The 17,706-nt window shown below is 39.5% G+C and overlaps 1 protein-coding gene across 1 annotated transcript in view; it reads left to right on the top strand.

Moving 5' to 3' along the window:
- The window catches only part of LOC137298522 (uncharacterized), a 34,464-nt gene extending 20,844 nt beyond the window's left edge, over window positions 1-13,620 (top strand). Inside the window, exons 32-42 of the mRNA XM_067830815.1 lie at window positions 342-831; window positions 1,500-1,827; window positions 2,161-2,382; window positions 3,036-3,271; window positions 3,707-4,007; window positions 4,241-4,315; window positions 4,494-4,654; window positions 6,068-6,200; window positions 6,780-6,870; window positions 7,514-7,628; window positions 12,086-13,620. Coding sequence (XP_067686916.1) covers window positions 342-831; window positions 1,500-1,827; window positions 2,161-2,382; window positions 3,036-3,271; window positions 3,707-4,007; window positions 4,241-4,315; window positions 4,494-4,654; window positions 6,068-6,200; window positions 6,780-6,870; window positions 7,514-7,628; window positions 12,086-12,268 — 2,335 coding nt within the window. The 3' untranslated portion in view covers window positions 12,269-13,620. The remainder of the gene's footprint in view (window positions 1-341; window positions 832-1,499; window positions 1,828-2,160; window positions 2,383-3,035; window positions 3,272-3,706; window positions 4,008-4,240; window positions 4,316-4,493; window positions 4,655-6,067; window positions 6,201-6,779; window positions 6,871-7,513; window positions 7,629-12,085) is intronic.
- The last annotated feature ends 4,086 nt before the right edge of the window (window positions 13,621-17,706 follow it).

Raw genomic sequence — 17,706 nt, 5'->3', positions numbered from 1 at the left:
TCATTAACTGGTTGCATGTTACTATTGTATAATCGCATCTGTCACTCAAGAGTAACAGACAATTGTCACTGAGCGACATAACTCTGGATGGAGTGTTACTTCCCTTTCAATATTTACAGTTTTGGATATCCATGACCTCTTGTCCTTTGACCTCTTGTCCTTTGATACTTCAGAAATGGAGTCTCCCCTTTTGACGTTTTGCTTATCTCATATTTACTTTCCGAAGAATAAGTAATATTTGATGCGGCATACAATTTATAACCCTGATAGTTGTGAATCGTAATACAGCTTCCATTTTATACTTATTGTGGCTTAAAACACATACTGCGTCGATTTTCCAGGAAACAGACTGGCCAGACTAAACAGACCGAGACTGCAGATACTCCCGTGAGCGATGTCGTCATGTACTACTCCAAACTGCCCAACAAGCTCACACTCAAGTCTGGTGTAGCATCAGACACATGGGTCTTCTTCACAGCCATCGACAAGGACGGCCGAGTTGCTAAGGCATCGTTCGATGATGCCATCTCACTTGTTGAGTCCAATAAAGACAGTCTTTATGAGAGTCATGTCACTGCTTGGACTGAAAGATGGTCGAGGGGAAGAGTGCTGGTTGAAGGAAATGTACTCCTATCGAAACTAATCAATGGATGCTTCTACTATCTTCTCTCATTCCTTCCTTCATTTGATCCTTCCTTCCCCAATGACCAGTTCTATGGCCTCAGTCCTGGAGGTCTGGCCAATGGTGCCAACTGGACCGATTACCAGGGTCACGTGTTCTGGGACATGGAAACGTGGATGTATCCAGGTATTCTGGCGTTTCACCCCGAGGTATGTACAGGCAATATCTGTGAGTATTACCTTGATGTCAGGTTACGGAAACTGTCCAAAGTGGTGTAGGTCGAAGACGTTTAACAGCTGGAGAAACATTGTAGCTCGTGCGTGGTGCTGACAGACCTGGACACATTCAGGCTAAACCTGGGATTCGAACGAGCCGAGGTTAGGTCATTGCTAAAGGGAGATAACACGTGGTCGTGGTGTTGTGGAACAGATACATGTATTAATTCTTTGCCATCTGACACCAAAGCTACATTCCTTTCCAAGGTGATTTTAATTAAATTATACAATCGCGTAGCTTGCATAAAAATATCCCTGTTTTTAACTATGCACAGAAAGCCTATCCACGTTCGCACAGAATCCCAGTATATACCTTGAAAGACAGTCTAAAAACAAATATATCTGATTTATGAGTTATCCGTGTTATCTGTGCTTATTAAATTAACTCAAGATAAGTTGTTTCTAAATGTATCTCCGGGGCTGGAATTGACCTTCCACCCATGCTTGTCGTATGAAACAACTTTCTTGATCGTATGGGGCCAAAGCTGAATTTTCTGGTACATGTCTTAATATCCTGATTGGGTAACACACACGCACACACGCACGCACACACCCACATTTTATTAGGTCAGTTTACCGTTTCTTAAATATATTTGCAACAGCTAGCCAAGGCGATGCTATCGTACAGGATCTATGGCATGCATGAAGCGTACAAGCGCGCTCGGGAGGGAGGATATCAGGGTCTTCGCTTCCCATGGGAGAGCGCCTTCACTGGTGCCGAGCAGACTCCAGAGATCTGTGTCCCATGCCGTGAGAACCAGCAACACATCACCGGGGATATTGCCCTGGCGGCCCGGCAGTACCTCACTGTCACCAGAGACCTGCCTTGGCTGAAGGACCAGGCGGGGTATCAGCTGATCCGAGACATGGGAAAGTTTTGGACCAGTCGGGTCGAGTGGAATGAGCAAACGCGAAAGTATGACATCAGAGGTGGGCACGGGGAGACATGTGGAGAGTAATGCCTTTGATCTGATTGGTAGTAAATATTTGTTCATGTTTGCAGTCTTTCCTTGTTCCCATTGTGTCCTTGTTATAATAAACAGCGCTCATAACGAGCTGACGGATAATACGAACAAGCTTACTACTACTTGGGATTATTTGTAAATTTTGCATCTGGTAGGTCAGAGATGGGGGATCAATATCATGAATGAGTATTGGCCACACCCCTTTCAACATCCAAAAATTATGTTAGTCATCAGTATATCTCGCAGACCTTTCAAACTCTCAATCGACGATCAGTCCACTGTAGCCCTGTTTCCTCAGGTGTGATGCCCCCGGATGAACACGCCATCAACGTCACCAACTCCGTGTACACCAACGTCGGCGCCAAGCTATCCATCAACTTCGCTCGCTACGCAGCCTGTCTCAACAACATGACTGACGACGTGGACACTGATTGGTCCAGGATAGCAGACCAGATTGCCCTGCCGTACGATGATGTCAAGATGTTCCATCCGGAATATGAAGGCTATCAAGATGGAGATGGTAGGAGAATAAAAAACAAATACCCCAAAAAAAACCAAACAAACAAAAAACAAAAGCAAAAAAACCCAACAAAAACAAAAAAACCCAAACAAACAAAAACAACAAAACAAAACAAACAATAAAAAAAACCAGTTGTCCTTTCATGTGATCCCTCTTTTTTCGCTCAGTATATAGGTAAACAGTAGACTAGTAACCATTAGTGCGCTTCTCTCACATGGCACTCTTCATATGCGTGTTCACTGTTTCTCTTCAGCCCCATAATATATATTTCGAATGCAAATCAAAGCTCACACTTTAACCCGTTGTTTTTTTGAGAAACTGAATGATACGTTTCTTATCAATAAATAACTATTTTTGTCAGAATGAATTGCGATCATTTTAAATTCATAGCTTGAAATGTTTCCGACATCGATTGCGAGCGAGATTCTGTGCCCTTTGCCATGCTGGCATATTTAACGCATTTGACGTTACTTTAAAGAGATTTCTCATGACCTTCACCTTGAAGATGATCGCAGCCTAAGGCAATGCCAGTATCATTACTTGACATCCTATGACCATGACTCTGGAAATGACGTCCGTGTAGAGAGACCGCCATTTTTACACACACCGACATTTGAGTCATTAGTGAACATCGTATGACCTTGACCCTTCAGATGACCGAGGGGTGAAGCAGGCGGACGTGATCCTGCTCGGGTACCCCCAGATGTGGCCAGTCGAGCGTGAAGTGAGACGGAACGACCTGGTGAAATACGAGAAAGTGACGAACGTGATGGGACCTGCCATGACATGGGGGATGTTCAGTATAGGCTGGCTGGAGTTGGACCAGGAGGACAAAGCGGAGGAACTCTTCCATCACAGCTACCGACCATATGTCCGAGAACCGTTCAGGGTATGTTGCACACAGTGAGGATCGGATATACATTGAAATTAGTCTTAACTGGATGCGGAATACGAAATTTTCGCATCAGTACTGGACAAAAGTCACAGTAAAAACGTAATACATCATTTCATTATTAAGTAAACGCTGTGTAATCCGGACGGAAATCTTGGAACAATAGACAACCAGACTAACAGCATCTGGTCGTCAGGATTTGCTGACTTTGGTTGTCATCATATTCCATTTGTGTCGATCGATGCTCTTGATGTCAGGTCATAAGTTAGTGTGGTCCATTATCAATGTTTTCCAGACCGCCGGCACTTACTGAAGTAATGCTGGGTAAGTTAAACAAACCGCTGTACATCATGCCATTAACGACTTGGTGGGATGGTGCCAAATTCCGTGTTGTACGCCAGGCTTAACCATTTCCACTAAAATCTGCTTCAGGTATGGACGGAAACCCGTGCTGGTATCGGTGCCGTGAACTTCATCACGGGAATGGGAGGCTTCTTGCAGTCTGTCATCTTCGGCTACGGAGGTCTGAGAATACACACCGAGCAACTCTCCTTCAACCCACGTGTTCTCCCTGGCAGTAAAGGCCTCATTTTCGAGGGTTTAGACTATCTCGGAAATAGCCTGGACATTTGGATAAGGCCAGATCATGTGAGCGTGGTGGTCAGGAAGACGTCATCGTTCCCGCTAATACTGAGAGTTGATGCGACAACAGCTGTGTACCATCTGCATCAAGGTGAGTGAGAGAGACATCGTCAACGACTCTGGGTATATGGGTGTGATGGCGACAACTAAATACAATTACAATTACAATTCTGACTGTTTTCTACCTTGAAACCTAAAGATATAATTTCACTCTTTTCATATTTTCTGTATCATTAGTATACAATGTGTTTTTCAACACATGATGTCAAGTTATATATTTCTTTACATTCATACTCATATTAATGATCGTTACTTATTTTAAAGATGAAGAGATGCTACTTTCCCGACAGCCATTCTCCATCAGAACTACAGAGCTTTCAGAGTGTCCTCTACCAGAAGGTAACCCCCATACAACCAGTAACGGTGACCTGAATAATCTGAGCTGGATAAAAAAATCTTTTTGATTGATTCAAACCATTACATTCTGTATGGAAAGCTTACATGCAGAAGCTAAGGATACAAAGTCCAAATATTTATTGTTGCTATTAATCAGTGCTATAAGTGCAAATCCTTTCAGAGTCTTCTTGTCCCGAGATCGTGAAGCGGTCGGACTGGGGGTCAGAGCTGTCTCGCCCACGGGGCTCCCCGTCCCTGGAGAACTATGTAGTTGTACATCAGACAGGCGGGGAGACGTGCACGAACTGGAGGGACTGCACTCTAGCCTTACAGCAAATGCAGGTATACATGAACTATTATCTTACCTCACACATAAATGTCTTTTTCTGATTGGCTAAGCGAACGTCTATTATTTTCAATGTACCCCACTTACAAGCGAGGTACATTTCAATGTACCCCGATGCCAATGGCAACTCATTCTGTACTACGTGGTACTACTTCGTTATCTCAAATAACATTGTATCACGGATGATGGACGAAAATTACCGATGTTTTTGCGAATGAAAATCCATGGAAGAGATACAACTTTAAATCTGTTTTCTTGTGTCGTCTGCAAAATCCAGCGATGGCTACGAACATATTTTGCCTCGCATTCCAATAACTAAATTTTGGCAAAACGTTCAAATGTAGCCGCTGTGTATATTAAGACGGGGAATACCGACTTTACTAAGGCAATACCTGCGGGAAAAACTGGAAGAAGCAGGATTCGAATCGTTCAATTCACACAGGTTGACTGATGTGAACGATGCTACAAACAGTTCAAAATTAACATTGAGGTGTTCGGTGATAAATACGTAGTGTTGTTCATGTGTTCCTCAGCGCACATTGGTTGATGTACCCTCGATGTTTGTTTATGTTCCCTGTTTGTGTATTTTCGTCAACCCATGTCCTCCTCGTGACCAGTGAACAACTTATAATGATGTAATGTTTGGGTATATTCAGAAAATGGTGTTTATAAGTTTTTTTTAATTTTAAAGTTTAAAAAATCAAATTTCTATATTTTATGATGTTATGTCGAGGTTTAGGCAGCATGTGGCAAACAAAGACGTCACAGATCACCCCTGTTTGAAGAGGTCGTAAAATGCATCTGGCACAATGTTTCCCCCTGTTATGTGTTAATTGCGCGTACTATGTGGATTTTTGTAAAGTATAATGTGATTATGAAATCCATACCAGACCGCCAGACTTTCTGGTTCTGAACTGGTTATTGTTGCGCAGTAGGACAGAACTCAGTCAGTAGGAAATGAGACTGTTGTCTGGCTTGTTTTGACTTGTAGTATGGTTTTAAGTGTTGTACCTGAAATATGCCTTAAGAGCTAAAACCATTGTATTTAGAATTTGGGTGGATCAGTTTACAATACAATGCCATGTATTATACTAAATAATATAAACTACATCTTTACAAGAAGAACACGGACTCGAGAAATTAAATTAATACCCGTTATAAAACAGAGTGAGGATATTTAGTTAGGGATGCTCTGAGATATTTGATTTCTAAGATGGAAATAAAGCGCTAGTGTAGCTTAGCACTTTACATGACGTTCGCTCTTACCGCTAAAGACAAGGTTCGAATCCTCATATCAGTAAAATGACGGTCATTTTCGGTGTCTCGTATGCTGGTATTACTGGAATATTGCTGAAAGCGGGGTAAAAACAAACTCATTAAGAAATTTGTTTTTCATGTGTTTTCTTTAGCTTACCGCGAGGTCCTCTGGGAAGCAGGACTTGCAGTACAACTTCCTCGTGGGTGGGGACGGCCGCGTTTACGAGGGCCGGGGATGGAACGCTGTTGGGGACTTCGCCGACAACTTCAACACAGAGGCAATAGGTAGGACTTGCACAGAGATCTGGCCATATCACATAATGCTATTATTCTGGTCCGTACCCAAATGGTTAAGAAAACGTCTTCGAGTTGCCTTTTTGCTTTCTGTATGGGCAATGCATATATGTGGCTGTGTGTGAAAATACAGTCCTTTCCAGTTCATTCTAATGTTTTGCCCAAAATGGGAAATTTACATTTCTGTTAACGAACGAAATCGTTAATCTTTATTTATGAGATTCTGAGGGACATGGTTGCATTATCTGGTTTGAACGCTTTCCATCGTTCCATTTGGCTGAAATAATGCCAGTGGGATAATGGAAGTTTACTTCATTCGACATTTGGTACAAAGTGTGAAATGTCAGAAACACTTCAGGATAACAGAAGTTTACTCTTTATGTAAATAAAATCGGGAGCGCAAGTGTGCAACGTTTGGATATGATGCATAATCTCGCAGCCTCGAATTGGGACATGTAACGAGAAATTGCGAGAACGTGTAATAGATACCACAAACATTATCTCATGTGTCCCCCTTGTTTAGTTTTATGGAAAATATCATACAAATTCTGCTCACGTCCTCATTTGCAGGTGTTGCAGTGATCGGGGATTTTACGTATCATCGACCCTCAAAACTTGTCGTCAGCCAAATCAGAAGACTCATCAAATGTGGAATGGAGAGGTAACGACATCAATACCTTGTGGCATACCACAATGACGTCAGTGTCGTCGCTCTTGACTCTTTCAGGAATTCACTAGCATTTTAAACAAGTAAAACCTGATGCAGATCATTGTGTCAAATTACAGGTAACCGCATACATCAATCATACAATGGCTAATGTCAGCATGAACTATTAAGATGAAATGACACAATTTTTCTTGAGTACGTGACACGTGTTACGAATGACAATTTCTTTATATTCTTCACATGACGTTTCAGAGCTAATTCTTGCTCCTTCACCAAATGAATGTTTTTTTCTTTTTCTCGATTCCGCATAACCACATCAACAAATCTGGACATACCAAATTTAAACGAAAGCAGAACCTATGTAACTACGGGTCTTTTTGCATAGTTTTTGGAGAAATCGACAATTTAATGATTTTCACTGTAGCTCCGCAATCTCTATCCTCCCAGTTCGGCTTTGTGGAAATACGCGAACCTATTGTTCGAAGCGGCCGTACAATATTAAAGAGAAATGCCATATGAAATATAGTAACTGTTATATGAAGCGTAATGTTTATTTGTCAAAGGCAGACAAACATCGGGTATAGATGTTTACAAGTAGTTGCGTTACTCCTATTTAGTCAGTTGTTACATGCTACAGAAACAAGATTGCATTGAACTACACGTTGCTATGGGAGAAGCAAGTGGCGCCATCTACATGTACCGCCTGTCCCGGCGATCTGATGCTCTGTGAAATTATGACATTCAGACACTGGGTGAGTTACCCCTTTTTAATACTAGCAGTAATGACACTATCAGCAACCCCGAAGTAATGTCTCAAAGATATTGTGTGCTTTTTCATGTGTTATATGGATCTCATATATTGAATAAAATCTTACGTGTCTTTCTTTCACAGAAAAGCATAAATGAGCCATCGTATTTAATGTCTCAAAATATATAAGTGGTATGACCACCCGAATATCGACAGGACTGTATATAATTTGAAATTGTTATGAAAGGAGTGTCGTATCTTAGCTGATCTCTCCATCCCCCACCCCGACCTCAGATATCGCCTGCGACACCCACCTGAGTTTACTTTTGAGACGAACCCTCCTACCTGTATCTTCTCCACGGTACTCCACGGTACTCCACGGTACCTACATCCTTAATAGTTTCAGTATTATAGTTATATACAAAAATACTCCACGGTACCTACACCCTCAATAGTTTCAGTATTATAGTTATATACAAAAATACTCCACGGTACCTACACCCTCAATAGTTTCAGTATTATAGTTATATACAAAAATACTCCACGGCAGCTACACCCTCAATAGTTTCAGTATTATAGTTATATACAAAAATACTCCACGGCAGCTACACCCTTAATAGTTTCAGTATTATAGTTATATACAAAAATACTCCACGGCAGCTACACCCTCAATAGTTTCAGTATTATAGTTATATACAAAAATACTCCACGGCAGCTACACCCTCAATAGTTTCAGTATTATAGTTATATACAAAAATACTCCACGGCAGCCACACCCTCAATAGTTTCAGTATTATAGTTATATACAAAAATACTCCACGGTACCTACACCCTTAATAGTTTCAGTATTATAGTTATATACAAAAATACTTTACGGCAGCTACACCCTTAATAGTTTCAGTATTATAGTTATATACAAAAATACTCCACGGTACCTACACCCTCAATAGTTTCAGTATTATAGTTATATACAAAAATACTCCACGGCAGCTACACCCTCAATAGTTTCAGTATTATAGTTATATACAAAAATACTCCACGGCAGCTACACCCTTAATAGTTTCAGTATTATAGTTATATACAAAAATACTCCACGGTACCTACACCCTTAATAGTTTCAGTATTATAGTTATATACAAAAATACTCCACGGTACCTACACTCTTAATAGTTTCAGTATTATAGTTATATACAAAAATACTCCACGGCAGCTACACCCTCAATAGTTTCAGTATTATAGTTATATACAAAAATACTCCACGGTACCTACACCCTTAATAGTTTCAGTATTATAGTTATATACAAAAATACTCCACGGCAGCTACACCCTTAATAGTTTCAGTATTATAGTTATATACAAAAATACTTTACGGCAGCTACACCCTCAATAGTTTCAGTATTATAGTTATATACAAAAATACTCCACGGCAACTACACCCTTAATAGTTTCAGTATTATAGTTATATACAAAAATGCTTTACGGCAGCTAACCCTTAATAGTTCAGTATTATAGTTATATACAAAAATACTCCACGGCAGCTACACCCTCAATAGTTTCAGTATTATAGTTATATACAAAAATACTCCACGGCAGCTACACCCTCACTAGTTTCAGTATTATAGTTGTATACAAAAATACTCCACGGTACCTACACCCTTAATAGTTTCAGTATTATAGTTATATACAAAAATACTCCACGGCAGCTACACTCTCAATAGTTTCAGTATTATAGTTATATACAAAAATACTCCACGGTACCTGCACCCTTAATAGTTTCAGTATTATAGTTATATACAAAAATACTCCACGGCAGCTACACCCTCAATAGTTTCAGTATTATAGTTATATACAAAAATACTCCACGGCAGCTACACCCTTAATAGTTTCAGTATTATAGTTATATACAAAAATACTCCACGGTACCTACACCCTTAATAGTTTCAGTATTATAGTTATATACAAAAATACTCCACGGTACCTACACCCTTAATAGTTTCAGTATTATAGTTATATACAAAAATACTCCACGGTACCTACACCCTTAATAGTTTCAGTATTATAGTTATATACAAAAATACTCCACGGCAGCTACACCCTCAATAGTTTCAGTATTATAGTTATATACAAAAATACTCCACGGCAGCTACACTCTTAATAGTTTCAGTATTATAGTTATATACAAAAATACTCCACGGTACCTACACCCTTAATAGTTTCAGCATTATAGTTATATACAATAATACTCCACGGTACCTACACCCTTAATAGTTTCAGTATTATAGTTATATACAAAAATACTCCACGGTACCTACACCCTTAATAGTTTCAGTATTATAGTTATATACAAAAATACTCCACGGTACCTACACTCTTAATAGTTTCAGTATTATAGTTATATACAAAAATACTCCACGGCAGCTACACTCTTAATAGTTTCAGTATTATAGTTATATACAAAAATACTCCACGGCAGCTACACTCTTAATAGTTTCAGTATTATAGTTATATACAAAAATACTCCACGGTACCTACACTCTCAATAGTTTCAGTATTATAGTTATATACAAAAATACTCCACGGTACCTACACCCTTAATAGTTTCAGTATTATAGTTATATACAAAAATACTCCACGGCAGCTACACCCTCAATAGTTTCAGTATTATAGTTATATACAAAAATACTCCACGGCAGCTACACCCTTAATAGTTTCAGTATTATAGTTATATACAAAAATACTCCACGGCAGCTACACCCTTAATAGTTTCAGTATTATAGTTATATACAAAAATACTCCACGGTACCTACACCCTTAATAGTTTCAGCATTATAGTTATATACAATAATACTCCACGGTACCTACACCCTTAATAGTTTCAGTATTATAGTTATATACAAAAATACTCCACGGTACCTACACCCTTAATAGTTTCAGTATTATAGTTATATACAAAAATACTCCACGGTACCTACACTCTTAATAGTTTCAGTATTATAGTTATATACAAAAATACTCCACGGCAGCTACACTCTTAATAGTTTCAGTATTATAGTTATATACAAAAATACTCCACGGCAGCTACACTCTTAATAGTTTCAGTATTATAGTTATATACAAAAATACTCCACGGTACCTACACTCTCAATAGTTTCAGTATTATAGTTATATACAAAAATACTCCACGGTACCTACACCCTTAATAGTTTCAGTATTATAGTTATATACAAAAATACTCCACGGTACCTACACCCTTAATAGTTTCAGTATTATAGTTATATAGAAAAATACTCCACGGCAGCTACACCCTCAATAGTTTCAGTGTTATAGTTATATACAAAAATACTCCACGGTACCTACACCCTTAATAGTTTCAGTATTATAGTTATATACAAAAATACTTTACGGCAGCTAACCCTTAGTAGTTTCAGTATTATAGTTATATACAAAAATACTCCACGGCAGCTACACCCTTAATAGTTTCAGTATTATAGTTATATACAAAAATACTCCACGGCAGCTACACCCTCACTAGTTTCAGTATTATAGTTATATCCAAAAATACTCCACGGCAGCTACACCCTCAATAGTTTCAGTATTATAGTTATATACAAAAATACTCCACGGCAGCTACACCCTTAATAGTTTCAGTATTATAGTTATATACAAAAATACTCCACGGCAGCTACACCCTCACTAGTTTCAGTATTATAGTTATATCCAAAAATACTCCACGGCAGCTACACCCTCAATAGTTTCAGTATTATAGTTATATACAAAAATACTCCACGGCAGCTACACCCTTAATAGTTTCAGTATTATAGTTATATACAAAAATACTTTACGGCAGCTAACCCTTAATAGTTTCAGTACTATAATTATTATTGTTTACGTCAGCTTACGTTTATAGTGAAGCTAAGTTTGATTTTAAAATGGACATATAAAAAGTGTCCTTTGCAGTACAATATCATCGCACACTAATTTACACAAAGCAAAGGTCCGTTCCAAATGAGTTGCTTTGGACTTCGAAAAACCCACGTTGCTCATTTCTGCACTAATCTCTCCTCAGTAAAGTCCTTTTTTACGTTTCCTATCACCCTACCACTGAGACTCTAGTTAGGTCGAACTGATTATAACACACTTTCACATATCAACCACATAAATTGTAGCTATAAATGTGAAAATAAATTCAGTTTCTGTCAGTACTGTAGTAATTCTGGTACTCTTCATCAGGCCAGTAATGAACCATTAATCTAAACTGCGACTGAAACTGGACACTGGTCAGTTGCCCCATGTCTGTAGTACGTAGGGGAATGAACCCAAGTCGTCAGCGTGACGAACATACGCCTTAATCACTGTGCTACCCCACCGCCACCCTTTGTCTACTAGGACTGAATAAAAGTTTGGTTTTAACAATATACCCCATGAATGTTGTATATATGAATATATCACATATTTTTCCAGAGTAATCATCAAGTTGGGGGAGAATTCCTGGATCCGGAGTGTGGAACGATTCCGACTGCCCCTCCTTCACCAGTCCCAACGAACCGCCCCGGACCCACGGTGACATGTGGTGCAGCAAGCCCCTCACACGCTATACTCACCCTCGCTGTGTTATCATATATATCAGTCATGCTGCTCAGGTAATGACAAGACAGTTTAAACTGTATATCCAATCATTATCATATATAACATCTGGATGTTATTTGAAAACGAGATTTTATGCCGGTCGTGGCAGCTTGCCGGATTGGACAGCTCCCACTGTACTTCATTTACTTTGGTAGTTGCGTTCTTAAATGTATCCCATCTAGATACAAAGTATACTTATGTTTGATGCGAGGTATATCCACATTGTTAGTTTTGTTTTTCGATCTGTTTTGAGCTTTATGTCCACTATAAAATCAGCAATACATAGTGATTTGCCTTTCTGGTTGACATGTGTGTTGGCGTTTTGCGTGTAATATTTCGTTTTTTTGTAGGTATATCTGAACGTAATCTTTTATAAGTTTATTCGTCACTTCATTTGGTTGTAGAATCGCACTTTTTTATGCGCTAGGAAATATAAACACCACACCGAAACACGTGTCTCTTTATGTTCTTTAGCCAATGACTCTGCCCGTAGGAATTTTCTCTTGTGAAGGGTTACACTGACTTCTAATTCTTTGTATCATGAGAAAATGATATTTACAAATGAATTTTAATTTTAAACTTCAATAACACCGTATATAGATATTTATGTATCCAGTTAAATGAATTCGTCTATATATTCTGGACTGGTTATTGCACTAAGTTGCATTTACAGTAATAACATCCGAAACTACACCCTTAGCAGTGTGTCAAACTACATGACACTGTGTGCTTCAGTGTTACATATCTATTACAAATATACTTCTCATGCTTCATCTGTACTTCTGTTATCTGTGCGAAATGTACTGTCACTCTGAAAAAATCTGAATCTGACTCTGACGCATCACTCTTTAGCATCCCCGTATATACAGCCTCTGCAATAGCATAGGCAGGAGGAAAGATAAAGATTTGATCCCCTCTTTGGAACCATTAAAGGATATACAGTGTCACCAGCCTCACCTTCAAGATTGTCATTTGAGATTAAGGAGAAGAGAAATGATACGTGTAGGTTAATTTCCCGTCATGAACCATTTACGTATAACACTGCTTTGAATGTTCCAGTCTGATCGAGGCTGATATATTGCAGTATGTAGCATAGACAATGTAAGAACGGTTTGGGACTGACATGAAAAATTGAATTCGTTACATGTTTAAACGCCATGTGATTTCATGACATTGACTGACTAACCAAAGGATTTGAGATAAATGTTTCCAATGAAAAGGAACAAGACACACTCACGAATGGTATTTTGTTGTCCGATTGGCTAGTAACAGAATGAGGCTGGGGTTGCGTCAGTGTGATGATCGATGTCACTGCTTTGATGTCATTCTCTATATTTTTCTATTAACTCATTAAACAGTCTGACTGTACACTTGTTGACTTGTTTATCTTAAGGAAAGACCTCAGACGGGGTCAGTGGCCCCACATTAATACCATGATTGCAAACAACTTGTCTATAGTCCCTTGTTACGACTGTATCTGCCAACAATGTGCCCCCCTTCTTCCCCATTAAGACCATGACTGCATACAATCATTATGTGTGAAAAGCTAGAAATTGGTCATAACAACATCTGTTATATCTTTCGTAACTGAAAAGTTGTCTAATTTGGAAATTTGAATGAAATGAAAACGGTGTAAAGAAATTATACGTGGAGTAGCATACATGAATATCTTTCAGACTCTCCTCAATAATAAATCGATTATACAATTAGCCACAGTTTTCAACGAGAGCAAGAACATACACATATATTTTGTAAATGTGTTGTATATGTCACACAAACTGGGACGAACCATATTTTACATGAAGCACCTGACAATTTCTCTCGAAGGGGTAAGATGTTTTTGTATGATTCAGAACTTTATGTACATATAGATGTATGCGTTGCCACACAACACACAAGATCAAAAGAGACAAGAATTATAGTCTGTCGTACTGGTATAGATAACAGGATGACTGTGTTTATCTGGGTAACGTGCCTGTATCTCGCAGTTAGAGGGCGACGTGCTAATCCCCAGAGTTGTGGCCCAGAAAACACTCCCTGAATGTCAGCCAGTACATGGGACATCTGTACTGGAGTGGTTAAATATGAGTGAGTGAGTGAGTTTAGATTTACGCCGCACACAGCAATATTCCAGCTATATGACTGCGGTCTGTAAATAGTCGATTCTGGACCAGACAATCCAGTGATCAACAACATGAGCATCGATCTGCGTAGTTAGGAACCGATGACATGTGTCAACCATGTCAGCGGACCTGACCACCCGATTCCGTTAGTCTCTTACGACACGCACAGTCACCTTTTACGGCAAGCATGGGTTGCTGAAGGCCTATTCTACCGAGGGATCTCATGGCAAGCATGGGTTGCTGAAGGCCTATTCTACCCCGGACCTTCACGGGTCGGTTAAATATAATTAGAAGTGAGTGAATGAGTAGAGAGAGGAGTGAGTGGTTGGGTTACTTTTTGAAAAAGACGTTGAATATATGATAAATTGTTGATTTAATGGTCAATGAGGAGTTGAATGTTTTAGCGTTTTACGCCACTTTTAGCAATATTCCAGCAACATAACTGCGGGGGGATACCAGAAATGAAATGTTTTAGTGAGTGGATTAGTTGGTGGGGGCTTGATTCCATCATTTAAGCCAGGTCTGCCGCTAAATTTCAGGACCAGATACACCAGTGGTCGATAGCATGGGAAACGACCCACATCGTGAGTTCATTCATAAGTGAATCTGGTTTTACGCACTTTTTACCAATGTTCCGGCAATATCGCGGCGGGGGACACCAGAGAAGGGATTCACATTTTGTACCCATGTAGGCAATCGAACTCGGACCATCGGCGTGATGAGCGAACGCTTTAATTACTAGGCTACCCCACAGCCAGGAATCGTTCAGGAAGGCATATATTTTATCAAAAGCGACATTACGTCCCTCTTAGACACGTCATTACATTATAAGTTGGTCCCTGATCATGGGGCTGATGTACCCTCAATGTTTGTTTGTGTTCCCTGAGCCCGAAGGCGACATTTATGTGTGCGTAAGATAATACGATATGTACCTTGTGCCAAATTTATCAAGAACAGTCTGTCTTAAATTAGAATTTGGCTAATTATATCTGCCCATATCAGCTTTCATGACACGTATGCAGCTTATACGTAATGATAAACAATTACAAAAAATGATAAATCGGTTGTGTGTAATTGTGCATCACAACAGGAGCGTCTAGATCAGTGTGTTGTCAGGCTGGGTGACCTAGTTTATCATCATACTTTGACGGAGTGAGCTGTTATAGCTGATATCAACCGCTACTTTGTGTTGTGGAGGCTCCGCTATGTACAGGGTGCCCTCGTATAGTTAACCTATTTACTATTATCAGTTCATCAGCAAAGACCATTCACTTGCAAGTTAAATATACGGGTATCTGATCAAATGGTTTATTTCACGAAGATGACGTATATTTAAATGTTATTGATTATGGATGTCGGTAAAATGACGTTAAGACAATCATTTTTCCATAACATCGGGACAGATGGATGGCAGCAATATTCAGGAAGCATTGTGGAAAACGATACTAATCCCCACAGACAATGGATGAATTTACATACTTGAATGCATACACATTTTGCATTATCTGTATCTGTGTAACAAACAACACATTCTTACTCCAACGAAACGTCTCTCGGTTTAACTAAAGATCTTGACAATGTCGTCAAACGGTATAACGTTGAGAGTGGTATCGCCTGATCAAGTGTTGCTTTGGTTGTTGTATCAAAGTATCATGGCACAGTACCACAAGTGATCCTTGAGTGAGTGAATTTAGTTTTACGCCGATTTGGGCAATATTCCAGCAGTATCACGCTGGGGGACTCCAAATGTGGTCTCCACACATTGTACCCATGTAGGGAGTCGATTCGACGAGCGAACGCTTTCCACGGGGTCACGCCGCCGCCCCCTCACGATTGAACCCCAGAGGTCGATGAGATAGCACACCAAATGTTAGTATTCGAACTACCCTCCCCAAAGTCTCCGAGGTCTGTCCGATTGCACTTTACTGTGTAATGCATGAACAAGTCACTCTGTAACATCAGACATTGGCCGGGTTGTGTTTAGTTTCATTCGACAAAGATATCGAAATTCGGTCTCAAACATTGGCACATTGTGTACAGCCTTGCTATATCTGAAACTATATCCTGAAAGGCTGTAAAAGCTACTCACTAGGGATTCACGACAAAATGTCATACCCGAATCAATACTGTGGGTAATATCTGATGTCTTTTAACACTGTTTCATCAAGACCTCGGTAATACAGAAACAAAGACTTCACATGTTATATAGAGAATCTCACCCAAGTGTCTGCTGATATCAAATGTAGTTCATAAAGTAACAAATATCCGAGGCTTGCCTAAGGTGAGAATCTTCTTATCACATCAAAATTATTCTTCATTTGTTTTTAATGAATGATGTACATCTCTGAACACAGCACTGCCATTAGATTTGCAGTGCAGCGGTGTCATAGCATTGTGACGTCATCAAGTTCATGACGTCAGGGCATTGTGCAAAATCTACCGTCAAAACAGTATCTCCTTAGGAGATAAACATCATGTGTTGGCCAATTTCCGGGTGTTATTGAGTATTTGAAGCACGGGAATGCATTTGGAACCGACGGCGTCAGCCGGAGGTTTCAAATGAAATATTCCCGTGCTTCAAATACTCAATAACACCCAGAAATTGGTCAACACATGATGTTTATCGACATTGTAAACACAAAAGTAAACCAAAGGGGTTTTACTGTCTGCACTCGTTTACATCGGGTATGAGTACAGCAGTAAAGTGTCATCAGCTGGCCGTTTCAGCTGGTTCCCATGGTAGCATCTGGAGTTGCTCATTTGTGACGTCATTCTAACTTCTAACTGTAACTAACGTCATAATATGATTTGAATGACGTCACCACTGTTGATGACACAACAAAACAATTGTTTACGTGTCAATACGCGGTGAATAGTCTTTCAGTTTCCGGGAATCTAATACCATTTAATCATGTTTTTCAACCAATCAGATTACAGAACACAGTAACTTTTGGTTTACAATGGGAGATATCACCTGTAGAACACAGTTTTGGATGATAAATCCATTTCCTTGAACTGCAGACAGTCGTGACGATTGAAACAAATACCTGCCCTCTTTGTAAAATGCGGTAACTTTCATATATACAATTATACAATGAAGTGACACTGCTCTATGAATGAGTAACATTGTTCTTGTATTTCCGTCGGAAGGTCCGCCAAGGGGCCTTAGCATATGGCTTTTCATCTGACCTAAGAGTTTTGAGTCATTTTATTTCTCGCCTTTACCCCAGATAATTCCACCACCGACATGCCCGTTGATATTGTGAGCTAATGTTGCTACATTAAACAGGTACATTCATGCCATCCGCGTCACCATGTCGGATGAATGTGGAC

This window comes from Haliotis asinina, chromosome 10, assembly GCF_037392515.1.
Source record: "Haliotis asinina isolate JCU_RB_2024 chromosome 10, JCU_Hal_asi_v2, whole genome shotgun sequence".
Classification (NCBI taxonomy): Eukaryota; Metazoa; Mollusca; class Gastropoda; order Lepetellida; family Haliotidae; genus Haliotis; species Haliotis asinina.
Note: the sequence above shows the minus strand (reverse complement) of the source record. Positions and strands in the feature narration are given on the sequence as shown.